At 56.1% G+C, this 12312-nt stretch overlaps 1 protein-coding gene across 2 annotated transcripts in view; it reads left to right on the top strand.

Annotated features, from left to right (window-relative positions):
• Positions 1-10826, top strand: part of CLMB (calcimembrin) — a 29833-nt gene extending 19007 nt beyond the window's left edge. For both annotated transcript variants that reach the window (XM_086350222.1, XM_086350223.1), the window contains 2 exons: positions 7914-8054; positions 10300-10826. In XM_086350222.1, coding sequence (XP_086206348.1) covers positions 7914-8054; positions 10300-10358 — 200 coding nt within the window. In that variant the 3' untranslated portion in view covers positions 10359-10826. The remainder of the gene's footprint in view (positions 1-7913; positions 8055-10299) is intronic.
• The last annotated feature ends 1486 nt before the right edge of the window (positions 10827-12312 follow it).

The following is a 12312-nucleotide window of genomic DNA, read 5'->3' as shown; positions in this document are numbered from 1 at the left end:
TCTCTGGCTCCTCCTCCCGAGTTCTCTCTCCAGCAGCTCATCCCTGACGCAAGCTGGGGCTTTTTCCTTAATTAAAAAGAGATTTAAAGCATCTACTGCCGTCTCCACTGGGCCTGAGCTGCCGAGAAAAGGTAAAACCCCGCCCGCCTGCCCTGGCCTCATTTGTAATAATGCAAGGCTTTCCCCTTAATTGGAATTAAAAAAAAAAAAAAAAAAAAGATTAAGTGCATCTGGAACCCTCAGAAGCATTTGTCCATTTGTTTTTTGAAAGATCGGCACTAAATCCAGACGCTGGTCATGTCTGAGGAATTAGTGCCAGCCCCAGCCTCTGCCTGGCCCCAGGGCCTTTGTGCATGCTGCCGCTGACCCACGAGCCCTCCCCACCATCTCTGTGGCCACCTTGGGGAAGCCTCTTCCGATTCCCACCGTCTCTTCCAATTCTGCTGCCGCCTCCGCCCTGTTATCTGTTCTTTCCTCCTCCCATCACTGACCCAGACTCTGCCAAGGTGGACTCTGCTTCCCAGCCTCCAGGAGGACAGGCTCTGCATCAAGTCTCCTATGACTTCTCTATGCCTCTGTGTGTCCATCTGGAAGGTGGATTTCATCAGGAGGACCGAATCATGAATCCCTGCAAAGTGCTCACACAGCCCCCAGCCTCCTGTGAGCACCGTCATCACAGCCCAGCCACCTGGGCCCTCCCGACAATGGCCTGGATCAGAGGGCCCTCCCTGTTATTTTCTCCAGCCTCCTATGAAATCTTTGGGGTCCCAGTTTGCTGCCAGGGGCTGGAGCAAGAGGTGGAGGAAGGCAGTGGGGCAGGGGACAGGAGCAGAGAAACATCTGTTGAGACTCTCTTGTTCTCTGCCACGTCCCCAGTGCCTGGAATGATGCCCAGCACACAGTAGGTGCACAGGAGCTCTGTGGACCGAGCTGGGGGGTTTATTCCTGAGCTGTGGGGGAGGAACATATCCCCTCCCTCTGCAGGTGAGCAGGTCAAACTTGGGGAGTCACAGTGGGAACTAGAGTCAGACTAGAGTCAAACTATAGAGTCAGGACCTAGAGTCAGACTGGGTTTCTCCTCCTTCCCCAGCCTGGGGCCCTGCCAGCCCAATAGGAAAAAGGGTCTTGTTTGAGTGTTCAGCTAGAACCAGGAACATCTTGTCAGAGTCACTCCAAACAGCTGTGTGACTGCAGAGACGAGACCAGGGCCTTGGCCTGCACTCAGGGGGCGAGGGGTGCTCAGCATTGGCTGAATCAGTGAATAAGTGCAAAGATTAGAATCTCATGCTGTTAATAACTGCTTGTGCTTATTGAGTGTGCACTGCAAAGCTGGCTTTGTGGTTTCCTCACCTGCCACATGTACCTTACCGACGGACCGCTTGGCTAGAGGGCGGGGCTTCCGTGTGGCTCGTCATCCTCTCAGCGCCCCCTGGAGGTGGGGACTGTGAAGTACCCCCATTTCTGCAGGTGGAGCTACTGCCAGGTGGGTTGAAGCCCAGCTGTACGTTCTGGCTTCCAACTGCACTGTGCGTCCAGCAGGGCCACTGTGTGAGACAGTGCCCTGGGGAACCGTGGGTGCGGTCCCAGGGATGTGGTCCCAGGCAGGGTCTGGGAGCTTTCTTTTAGGGTGCTGATCAAGCGCCATTTAAAAAAAGAACCAGCAGAGGGCGCCCTTAAGCCACGATCCCTGCGTTGGGGCCGCACCTGCTCTTGGATCCTGCCCGGTCATTCTGTGGCCTCTGGGTGGCCTGGGGACCAGGAACAGTGCTGTGTCCCCCGTGCCTGGGGTATCCTGAACAGAGAATAGGCCTGGCTTAGGGCGTCTGAAGGATGAGAAGTGGCTGATGACAGAGTGAGTTGGGTCCTCAGGTTTGCATGCCCTCAGACATGCTGCCTGCCTTCTCCGAGCCTTGGTTTTCTCGCTGGAGAATGGCCATGGCCCTGGCATCCACGAGGGATTGTGTGAGGGTTAATGTGGACTCGGCCCAGAGCCTAACCTGGGGGACGCTCAACGAGGGTTTCGGGGGAGGCGGCAGCTGTGTGCCCCTCCCTCAGTGCTTGTCCCAGGCCACTGCTCCCGTGCTGGGCAGCCAAATGCCCCACGCTCAGCCTTCTGTACCTACAATATGGGTAGCATAGTTCCATTTTCCAGCCCTGGATTCTAGACTTGGAGAGAAAAACCATGTGTTCCCAGGCACCCTGGCTCAGGGGGGCCCTGCCCAGCTCTCAGACTCACACAGGAGCTTCTGAAAGTTCTGGTGGTCCCCCTGCCTTGGGTTATTTTTTAAACTTCCCAGGTGGCTTAGGAAGCCAAGATGGAAAACCACTGCCTAGGAGCGGGTCAGGGGCAAGGGCGGAACTGGTTTTCAGAGCTCACTCACAGAGCCCCAGCGTTTCCCCCGCGGGAGGCAGGCAGCTGCCACCAGGAGGCCAGGGAGGTCTGACCTGGCTTGCTCTGTGTCCAGCTTGACTCATGTCCTGGGAAAGCGTGTGCCTCAGAGCAGGGTTGGGTCATGGTGGGTGACAGCCACCAGCCAGGAAGGCTTCCTGCGCATGCTCCCTGTCACACCCCCAAATCGAAATATCGGACAGCTCTGGGGCCCTGGGATTCCCTCTGCCTTTCCCTCTGGGGGCCTGGGCCCCTGGAATCCCAGCCAGGCCCTTCCCCTCAGGAAATGGGCTCTTAATGACCCGAGACGGGCACATAATTAACAAATAACCATTCTGGCTTTAGCACAAATGAGCTGCTTGTCTGGGGCAGGGTTGGCATTTGTGTTTAATCCCCAAAGTCGGCTTTATCTCCCCAGAGCTGCTCCCAAGAGCTCAGCCACTCCTGCTCTGGGCGGCCCAGAGGGCTGAAAGGGGCTGGAGTCCTGGCCCCCTCCCTCTTTGCCCTCCTCTCCCGCCTCCTCCTCCTCTGACTTTCCCCTCCCTCCTCCTCTCTCTCTCCTACCGCCCTCCCCCTCTCCTCCATCCTCTCCCCACTCTCATCCTCTTTGCCTTTCTTTCTTCGTTCTCCCCCTCCTCCTCCCCCTCCCTCCTCCCTTCCCTCCTCCTCCCCCTCCCTCCTCCCCCTCCCTCCTCCCTTCCCTCCTCCTCCCCCTCCCCTCCTCCCCTCCCTCCTCCTTCCCCTCCTCCCCTCCCTCTTCTCTGCCTCCAGCATCTCTCCAGGGCCCACCAAGAGTGACCTGATGCTTCCTGATTAAGAATGTGGGCTTTGTCACTGTGCTCCCAGAACAGGTTAAAATGCAGGTGTGAGCCCTGGGAGAGTGTGGCTTTCCTCCATTAGCATTTTCTTTTAGAACTTTGGAATACTCACTGAAGAAGGGGCCTTGGAGGCTGATCAGGGAGGCTCCCTTCAGTTACAGACAACAGTAATCAGAGCTCGATTTTGTGGCCATGCTCCCTGAGACGCCCTTTGGGGATGATTCTGGAGGAAGCTAGCAGGGACCAGCACCCTCTTGGCCCCAGCTCACTGGGCAAGGGCTTCCGAGGAATTCATTCATTCCGTTCATTTCCTCACGCCCACCACCTGTCACTTCCCAGCAGTAGCCAGATTTGGGATTTGGGTTTGGGTTTTGGCATTAATGAGCCTCGGGCTTTTGAGTTTCTGTTGTTGCCTATTAGGACGTCAGGCATGTCCCTGATCCAAACTTCCCAACTCCTGGATATTACAGAGCTGACAGAGGCAAACCACAGCCCTTGGACCAAAGCTGACTGCCCCTCCTGTTTTTCTAAATAAGTGTCTTGGCACACAGCCCCACCCACCCATTTACATATTGTCTGAGGCTGCACTTGCGTTCAGTGGCAAACCTGAGATGTTGCAACAGAGACTTTGTCGCCCCCAAAGTAAAACATATTTACCGTCAGGTCCTTTTCAGATAGTTTTCCTGGCTCTGTTACAGGATCATGGTTACAAGGAGCAGGAGCTTTTGGAATCAGACTGACTCAGGTCTGGGTTCAGATCCTGCTCCCGCCACCCGCTAGCTGTTCATCACTGTGCAAGCTCCTACCGTTTCTGGTCCTCGGTCTCACATCCGAGTTCACCCCTCCCGGTGTGGCCTTGAAGACCGTAGGAGGAGGTGTCTGGCATGTGGCAGATGATCCCTAAATGCCAACTGCTGCAGTGATAACAGGAGGACTTCCTGCAAGTGGCTTCTTTGTATCTGTTTTACATTCTAGGCTTCTGCATAAGATGGCAGGAAGAAACAGCTCTAAGGTTTTAAAGAAAGTTGGCAGCGGCCTTGGTGGGTGCTCCTGAGGGGCTCGTCGTCTGATGGAGGGGACGTGGCCCCTTTCTACAAAACTAACCAGCCTGCCTGGTATATTTAGCGGGGGGCCACAGGGACTCTCCAGGAAGGAAACAGGATTGGGATTTCAAGGACAGGCAAGCTGTGCTGACTACTGTATCAGTTATCTACTGCTGCATAAACAATGACCCCCTGAACCTAGTGGCTTAAGGATTTGTTATCTCACAGTTTCTGTTGGTCGGAGATTCGGGGACAGTTTAGCTGGGAGGTTGTGTCACAGAGGGTCTCAGAGGTTACGGTCAAGCTGTAGGCTGAGCCCTAGTCTCGTCTGAAGGCTTGCCTGGGCTGAAGGACCCACGCCCTAGGTGGCGTCCTCCTGTGCCATTGGCCCACCAGCTGGGCTCCCCCTCAGGCCACTTGAGCATCCTCACACGTGGCAGCTGGCTCCCCGAGAGCAAGAGCAGTGTCCTGCATGACCTTGCCATGGAAATCACACGCCATCCCTTCTGTCTTCATCTCTGCATTGGAATCCACCCTAGCGTCCATCCCTCACTGGAGAGGAGGGGAATCAGACTCCACCCGTCAGGGACATTGTTGAGGACCACCACACTGACCCGGCAGGGGTGATTAAGGAGCACTGTCCCAGTGGGGGTCGGGGAAGCCCACCCCGCTGCTCGGCTCCTGCTGTTGGCTGGGGGCTCGGATACCTGAGCTAACGTGGTCCAGTCTGGGGCTGTTTGGGGAGTAAAAACAAAGAGGCAGGGCATGGCGACAAAGATCTGAATACTGAGTTCAGCGGTGCCTGAAGTTGTTTTTGATTTGAAATTGAAAGCACCCCTGTGTGCTCTGTCCCAGGCAGGATGCCAGGTTCTAAGGACGCACGGGCCAGCAAGTAGGGGCTGTCCTTCACACGCTCACGGTAAAGGCAGACGGGACTGATCGTTTCGAGATTGGCACCGGAAGACTGAAGGAGCGGGGTCAGATACCTGGGGCAGCTCCCCCATAGGAGAGCCTGTTATGCTGGGGTTTGAAGGGTCAGGAGGAGCTCACCACTCTCCCAAAGCAACAGAGAGCACTCCAGGCAGGAGCAGCCCGTGTGACAGCACAAAGGGCTGGGGAGCCCAGGGTGTTTGGGGAACTGTGAGCAGTTCAAGGGGTGTGGGCAGGTGGCAGGGAAAGGGAAAGTCTCTCAGTCGTGTCCAGCTCCTTGCGACCCCATGGACTATATGGCTATGACCAACGTAGGAAGCATACTAAAAAACAGAGACATTATTTTACCAACAGCGGTCCATCTAGTCAAAGCTATTGTTTCTCCACTAGTCATGTATGGATGTGAGAGTTGGACTACAAAGAAAGCTGAGCGCTGAAGAATTGATGCTTTTGAATTGTAGCTTTGGAGAAGACTCTTGGGAGTCCCTTGGACTTCAAGGAGATCCAACCAGTCTATCCTAAAGGAAATCAGTCCTGAATATTCATTGGAAGGACTGATGCTGAAGCTGAAACTCCAATACTTTGGCCACCTGATGCGAAGAACTGACTCATTGGAAAAGACCCTGATGCTGGAAAAGATTGAAGGCGGGAGAAGGGGATGACAGAGGATGAGATGGTTGGATGGCATCACCGACTCGATGGACATGAGTTTGAGTAAGCTCCGGGAGTTGGTGATGGACAGGGAAGCCTGGTGTGCTGCAGTCCATGGGGTCAGAAAGAATCGGACATGACTGAGCAACTGAAGTAAACTGGATTATACAGTCCATGGAATTCTCTAGGCCAGAGTACTGGAGTGGGTAGCCATTCCCTTCTCCAGGGGATCTTCCCAACCCAGGGATCGAACCCAGGTCTCCCACATTGCAGGTGGAATCTTATGAGTTGAGCTACCAGGGAAGTCCAGGTGGCAGGCTTCAAAACAAGCTTGGGGCAGACTGTGGAGGCTGACTTTAATTTACGATCAATCTTTCCCAGAAGGTATTTCATGACTCATGGTTTTGTGAGATGTTAACAGGTGTTCCTCCAAAAACAGAATCCAGGGTTATTTAAGTTCAGGAACCCCAGGATGAAGCACAATGACAGCAGCTTCCTCAGTGCAGGACTTCTCAGAGCCTTTAATGCTCCAACAGGCATGGGATCTCCACGAGAAGGATAGAGTAGATGGGATTCCCAGACTCACTGGATCGTGGACCCTCCCTCCTGAGGGAGTCTGTGGAGGCAGTGTTCCAGGGAACACTCTTTGGGAAATGCTGTTTGTAGCTAATTGCTGAGAGCTAGTGAGTGTTCGGGTATGATCAGGTTTGCAGTTTCTAGCTGCTGTTTGGAGGGTGGGCTGCTGTTTGGAGGGATCAGCCAGAAGGTGGAGAGGCTCGCTAGGAGCATGAGGAGGGGGAGGAAGACTGTCACAGATGTGAGGTAAGTGGATCTATGGACTCTTTCTGTTGTTCAGTCGCTCAGTCGTGTCCAACTCTTTGCAACGCCATGGACTGCAGCACGCCAGGCTTCCCTGTCCTTCACTATCTCCCAGAGTTTGCTCAAACTCTTGTCTATTGAGTTGGTGATGCCATCCAACCATCTCATCCTCTGTCACCCTCTTATCCTTTGCCTTCAGTCTCTTCCAGCATCAGGGTCTTTTCCAATGAGTCAGCCCTATGCATCAGATGGCCAAAATATTGGAGCTTCAGCATCAATCCTTCCAATGAATATTCAGGGTTGATTTCCTTTAGGATTGACTGGTTTGATCTTCTTGCAGTCCAAGGGACTCTCAAGAATCTTCTCCAGCACCACAAAAGCATCAATTCTTTTGCACTTAGCCTTCTTTATGGTCCAACTCTCACATCCATACAGGACTACTGGAGAAACCATAACTTTGACTAAGCGGACTTTGTTGGCAAAGTGATATGTCTGTGGTTGGTTAAATTGGCTGGGGGGTTGGAGAGTGAGGAGATGGGGGGTAAGGGGGACTGCTGCTAAGGCCCTGGTTACTGGCACAGGGCTGATGGCCTTGACTCAAGACGGGAAGAGTGAGGTTGGGATTTGGCAAGAGCACTTTCATGTCAGCTGGACATGAAGTCTGGGCCGGATTACCTGAGTTTATGGGAGAAAGAAGACAAGGCTTACAACAGTTTAGAAGAAAGAGATTCTTTGACTAATGTAACTTACCCAAAGGGACAAAAGGAAACAAAGTCTGAATAGCCCCACCTCTTACTAAAGAACCCCAATTTGTAATCAAACATGTTTGCACAAAGACAATTCCAGGCCCAGACAGTTTCTCCAGTGAATTCAGTCCAATGCTTAGGGAAGACACAGCACTGATGTCACAGACTCTCAGAAGATAATTTGTGGGGGACGTAACTCCATGCGTGGCACTGCCTCATGCAGGCGTGGCTTCCAGCTAAGCCTGTGGCTTTCCTCCACTCGGGGTTGTGTTTTGAGTACCTACTGTGTGTCACAGCCCCCAATGTTAACATGAGTGACCAAAGCAGAGAAAACTCGTACCCTGGCCAAGTCGCGCCAGCTCAGACGGGTCCTGACGTGGGCATGCAGAGCAGTCCCCTGGGCCCTGCACCATGGGGACCCATGGCAACGGAGGAGGGCGGCGGGCAGCCCCCAGCGGCCACTGACGTCTGTCTCTCTGTCGTGTGTGTGCGTGTGTGTCCCATGGCCTGCCCTCAGGCTTAAAGATGTGTGTAAGCAGCAGTGGCAGCCACGACGAGGCCCCCGTGCTGAGCGACAAGCACCTGGACGTCCCCAACATCATCATCACGCCGCCGACCCCCACAGGCGTGGCCCTGCCCAGGGACACCCGGAGGGCAGGTGAGGTGCTGCTGTCAGGCTGGGGGGCTGGGGTGGGTGTCTGCTCCTGCGCTTTATTAAAAATTTACACGTGGATCTGCACACACTCCACCTTGGGCCCGTGTCCCTGGCACCAGCCTCAGCAAGTTATGGTGTATGGAATAATTAGCTCCATAGCCTCTTCCGGCAGCTGGGTGAGTCATGGATGGGGCCGCGTGGGCCTGCCAAGGTGGTAGACAGAGGTGCCTTCCCCTGTAGCTGAGGAACTGGGGCTCTGTCTTGCGGTTCAGTGGACAGGACAGGCTTGGAAACTTCCCCCTCCCACCCAGGCTGGGGCTGATCTCTGGGCCTTCCAGACACAGCTCACTGCAAGGAGCAGAGAGGGGATGGGGTGGTTCCCAGAGAGATGGTGAGAGGGAGGGACCCAAACTACTGCCCCCCGCCCCGCAACCCCCAGTCCCTCTGTGAATACCACTGGAGCTGGCGGGGGCGAGGGGGGGGCGTTTATTCATGAACAGGTTTATTGAGTCAGGCCTGCTGCTTGGTGCAGAGGCTGCTGTTGTGAACAGTCATCGTAAGTGATGATGGTGGTGGTTTTTCCTTGAGGCCTCATAGTAACTCTGAGTCAGGTCCAGTTCTCATCATCCCCATTCTACAGGTGGGTAAACTGAGGTTCCGAGAGGTTGAAACACTTGTACAGCTGATACGTCAGAGTTGGGACTTAGATCCAGGCCGTGAGATCTGGAGCTTGTTCTCTGCACGCCCTGACTTGACGCCCTCTCGGGGGCTACCATCGTGGGCTACAGCTAGTGCCTGGCTCATCTGGGGGACACAGGCCCACAGAGGCTGAGGAGGGGCTCATGAAAGAGGTGGGAGCGCACTCAGGTAGACTTCTCCACAAGTTCTCAGTCTGGGTGTCAGCTTGCCCGCCGGGGGGAATGACCTGGAGAGCCCATCAGGCTGGGGCCAGACCCCACACTGGTACTAGCACTGGGTCAGGCACAGTAATGACAGCCATGGGTCACAGTCCTGTGTCACCTACCCAGGTGCCTGGCACTGGGCTAAATGCTTTTCACAAATCTTAAGTGAATTCTCACTCCAACCCTCTGAGCTGTGAATACCGCCCTTATCTCTAATTTATAGTTGGGAAAACTGAGGTCCACAGAGGGACAGTGACTCCCTCAAGGGCACACAGCAAGGTGAGAGAAGAGCTGGGTTTCTGCCTCTGTGTCTAATCAGAGAGCTTTCCATGGGTAACTGAGGCCCAGGCCCTGCCGTGACACCCCCTTCCCTCTCGGAGCCTCAGTGGCCTCATCTGTAAGATGGGATCATAACCGCCTTCCCTGCTCCCAGGGCTGGTGTGAGCACAGGGGAGACTCACAGTTCCTCCTCAAGGTTTGTGGGGTGCAGGCCTGGAGCCCTGAGTGCCCACGGGGTCCCAGTGCAGAGGGACTGCACAAGAGGCCCCCTCACATCCTGTCTGGTGGCAGAAGTGAGGCCTGGCCTCTGCCTTTCCCCATTTAGAGAGGGAGCTGGAGGAGGAAGGGCAGAGCCCTTGGAGTCACAGAACCCTGCATGTGGGGACGAGGCCCCAGCTCCCCCGTATCACAGAGAGTGGTCATGCCTCAGAGGCTGTGAGAGTTGGTGACGAGGAAGGTCAGGGGCCCGAGCCCACAGCCCGCACAGTGCCTGTGTGGCCAGTCTCCTTACCAGTGACACGTTTAGGGCAGGGGGACAGCCTGGCAGGCCTGGGCGGCACATCCAACGGGGCTGCGGGCTCCCGGCACTGAAAGATCCCTGGGGCTTCCCCCACAGTGAGAGATGGGCGAGAACCCCGCCCTGCCCTGACCACCCTGCTGACTAGGGGGGCATGTCCCCTCTCGGGGCCTCACTTTCCCACCTGGAACTGGAGGGTGGGTGTGTTGACCTCCTGCCAAGCCTCAGGCATGCAGGCATCTCCAGGCAGGCGGTCTGAAGCAGCTGAGCCATGGGGTGTATGTGGTGGGGGAGGTTCAATCCCAGGGGCCTCAGCCTGAGATCTGGGGCAGCTCGGGGCTTGGGGTGGCCAGAGGAGAGGGGGAGAGCCCGTGAGACCCACGTCACTGGGTTCCCTCTCTGAATTGGCTGACACCACCGCCCTGCGTGCGCAGAGCTTGGAGGGATACGATGAAGCAATGTGGCCTGAGGCGCCGGCCCTGGAGCTTCTGGGGAAAGGGGCCTGGTGTGGGGGGCCCATCCGGATGTGGACCCCACCTCTGTCTCCTAGTCTGGCTGGACGAGTCTGGGTCATGCACGGAGGATGGAGACCTTGACCCTGAGGCCTGAGGCGGCGACGCAGGTCAGGGGTGTGCCTGCCCCGGCTCCTGCTCTGGCCGTCCCCCTCTCCGCGTGTCCGGGACCCTGGGACACTCTGCTGAGGACGCTGGCTGGGAGGACGCAGCGGTTCCAGCGCTGGACCAGAGGCGTGGGGAGAGGAGCGAGCAGTCAGCCCCGCCCGCTTCCAGAGCGACACTTCTCAGGCCCCGTGGGGTGGACCAGACCTCCGATGCCTCCACGTTCTCGCCAACCCCGGGCATGGTGACAGACGCCGTCCAGGAGAGGCTCCCTTCTGGCCAGGTGGACTCCCAGCGCCCAGGGCCATGCAGACAGGCGCCCTGGAGGTGCACACACACATAAGGACTTCTTGCACAGGACTGGCTCCTTTTTTACACGTTGTCTTAAAGGCATCGAAACTGTCCAGAAAGTGATTTATAAGTTCTTTTTTGCATTGTAAATAAAGATCCCGTGTAACGAGCTGCGGACTCTGCTCCTTGTGCGGGCAGAGGAGATGGAGCACATTCAGTACAGAGGTAAGTTTAAGAGAATCGCTTATCATGGAGGGGCTGGTCTAGCTGGTTATGGGCTTTCGGGTGGTCTTGGCCCCTCAATTGGCCCTCCTCATACTGTGGCCAGTAGCGCCCAGAGTGCGTTCTCACTGCAGACGCTCAGAGCACAAGCCAGGCCCGCAGGAGCGTTCTCAGCTTCCACATGTGAAGCAGGCAAGCCACACAGACACACCCCACTTGGCTGAGCTGGGCAGTCACATGGCACGGGAAGGGACAGACATGTCTATAAAGGGAGGGAGTGATGGGCTGGGAATAACCGTCTAGTTTTCTGGTGTAGACGCTGTGATTACCCCCATTTTACAGACGGGGCATCTGAGAAACTTAGAGCCCAAGGTCGTCAGAGAGTGAGAACTTGAACCCAGACCCCACATTCTTACCATCTACATGAAGCTGCCACTCAGCAATATTTCTTGTTTGTCCCTTTCTCCCTGGATACTCGGCGCCCCTTATATCCCCCTGGAGGTGACGTGGACACTTTGCCCCAGTCCCTTCCCTCTGGGACCCAGGGGATGCTGGTCTCAGGGCTGGGTGCTCGTCCTGAGAGCTGGCTGTGTGTGCAGGCCAGGAGAGCCCACCCCCCATCTCCTGGGTACTGCTCAGAGGCCTCCAGCCCACTGAGTAACCTGTGGTGGCTAATGGACACTTCACCCCAGGCTTTTAGTGCCCATGGCAACAGCAAGAGGACTGTGAGCTGGAGAGCAGGTGGAGGCTGGCCAGAGGCTTTGCAGCCCTGGGGGCCGGTTTGGCTTTCTTGCAGGGCCAGGTGAGTCCCCTTGGTCTCCTGCAGAAAGGTCTTGCAGTCCAAGGCACCCACACCAGTCCTGGGCTCTGGGCCTCTTGAATGTGAAGGGCTCATTCCTTTTAGAGCCAGCATGGAGCATGCACCCCAGCTGAGTGAGGGGGACCCTTCCTGGTGACACCTGCCCCCCAAGTCAGAAGAAACCCTGTGCAATGCTCACTGCTCCTGAGGCTCTGCCTTCAAGCTAGCTCTGTCTCTTCGTGAGGAAGGGGCGAGGCGGGGGGTGTGATGGCAGGGGGCAGGGCACCCCACTGCAGCCCCCCAGCATTCCTTCTTAGGAGCGTGAGAAAGAATAGGGGGAATGGATGCCAGCAAGGGTGTTGGCCAGACCCTGGGCTGTGCAGTGTGACCTTGGAAAGCTGTTCAGCCCCTCTGAATCTTGTCTTCACCTGTGAAGTGAGGAGAGCAGGACCTCCCACGTGGCAAGCCTACGTGCGTTAAGGAAAACGATCTCCGTGCAACAACCACATAGTACCTGGCATGGAGCAGACAGTCAGTAAATGGGGGCCATGATCACACAGGGCACACACCTCCCTGGGCCTCCGTTTGCTCGTCTGGGGAATGGGCACAACGCAGCGGGGACCTGAGGAGTCTG

Source organism: Bos grunniens, chromosome 18, assembly GCF_055505025.1.
Source record: "Bos grunniens cultivar Pamir isolate PY7600 chromosome 18, Bosgru_T2T1.0, whole genome shotgun sequence".
NCBI classification, from domain to species: Eukaryota; Metazoa; Chordata; class Mammalia; order Artiodactyla; family Bovidae; genus Bos; species Bos grunniens.
Note: the sequence above shows the minus strand (reverse complement) of the source record. Positions and strands in the feature narration are given on the sequence as shown.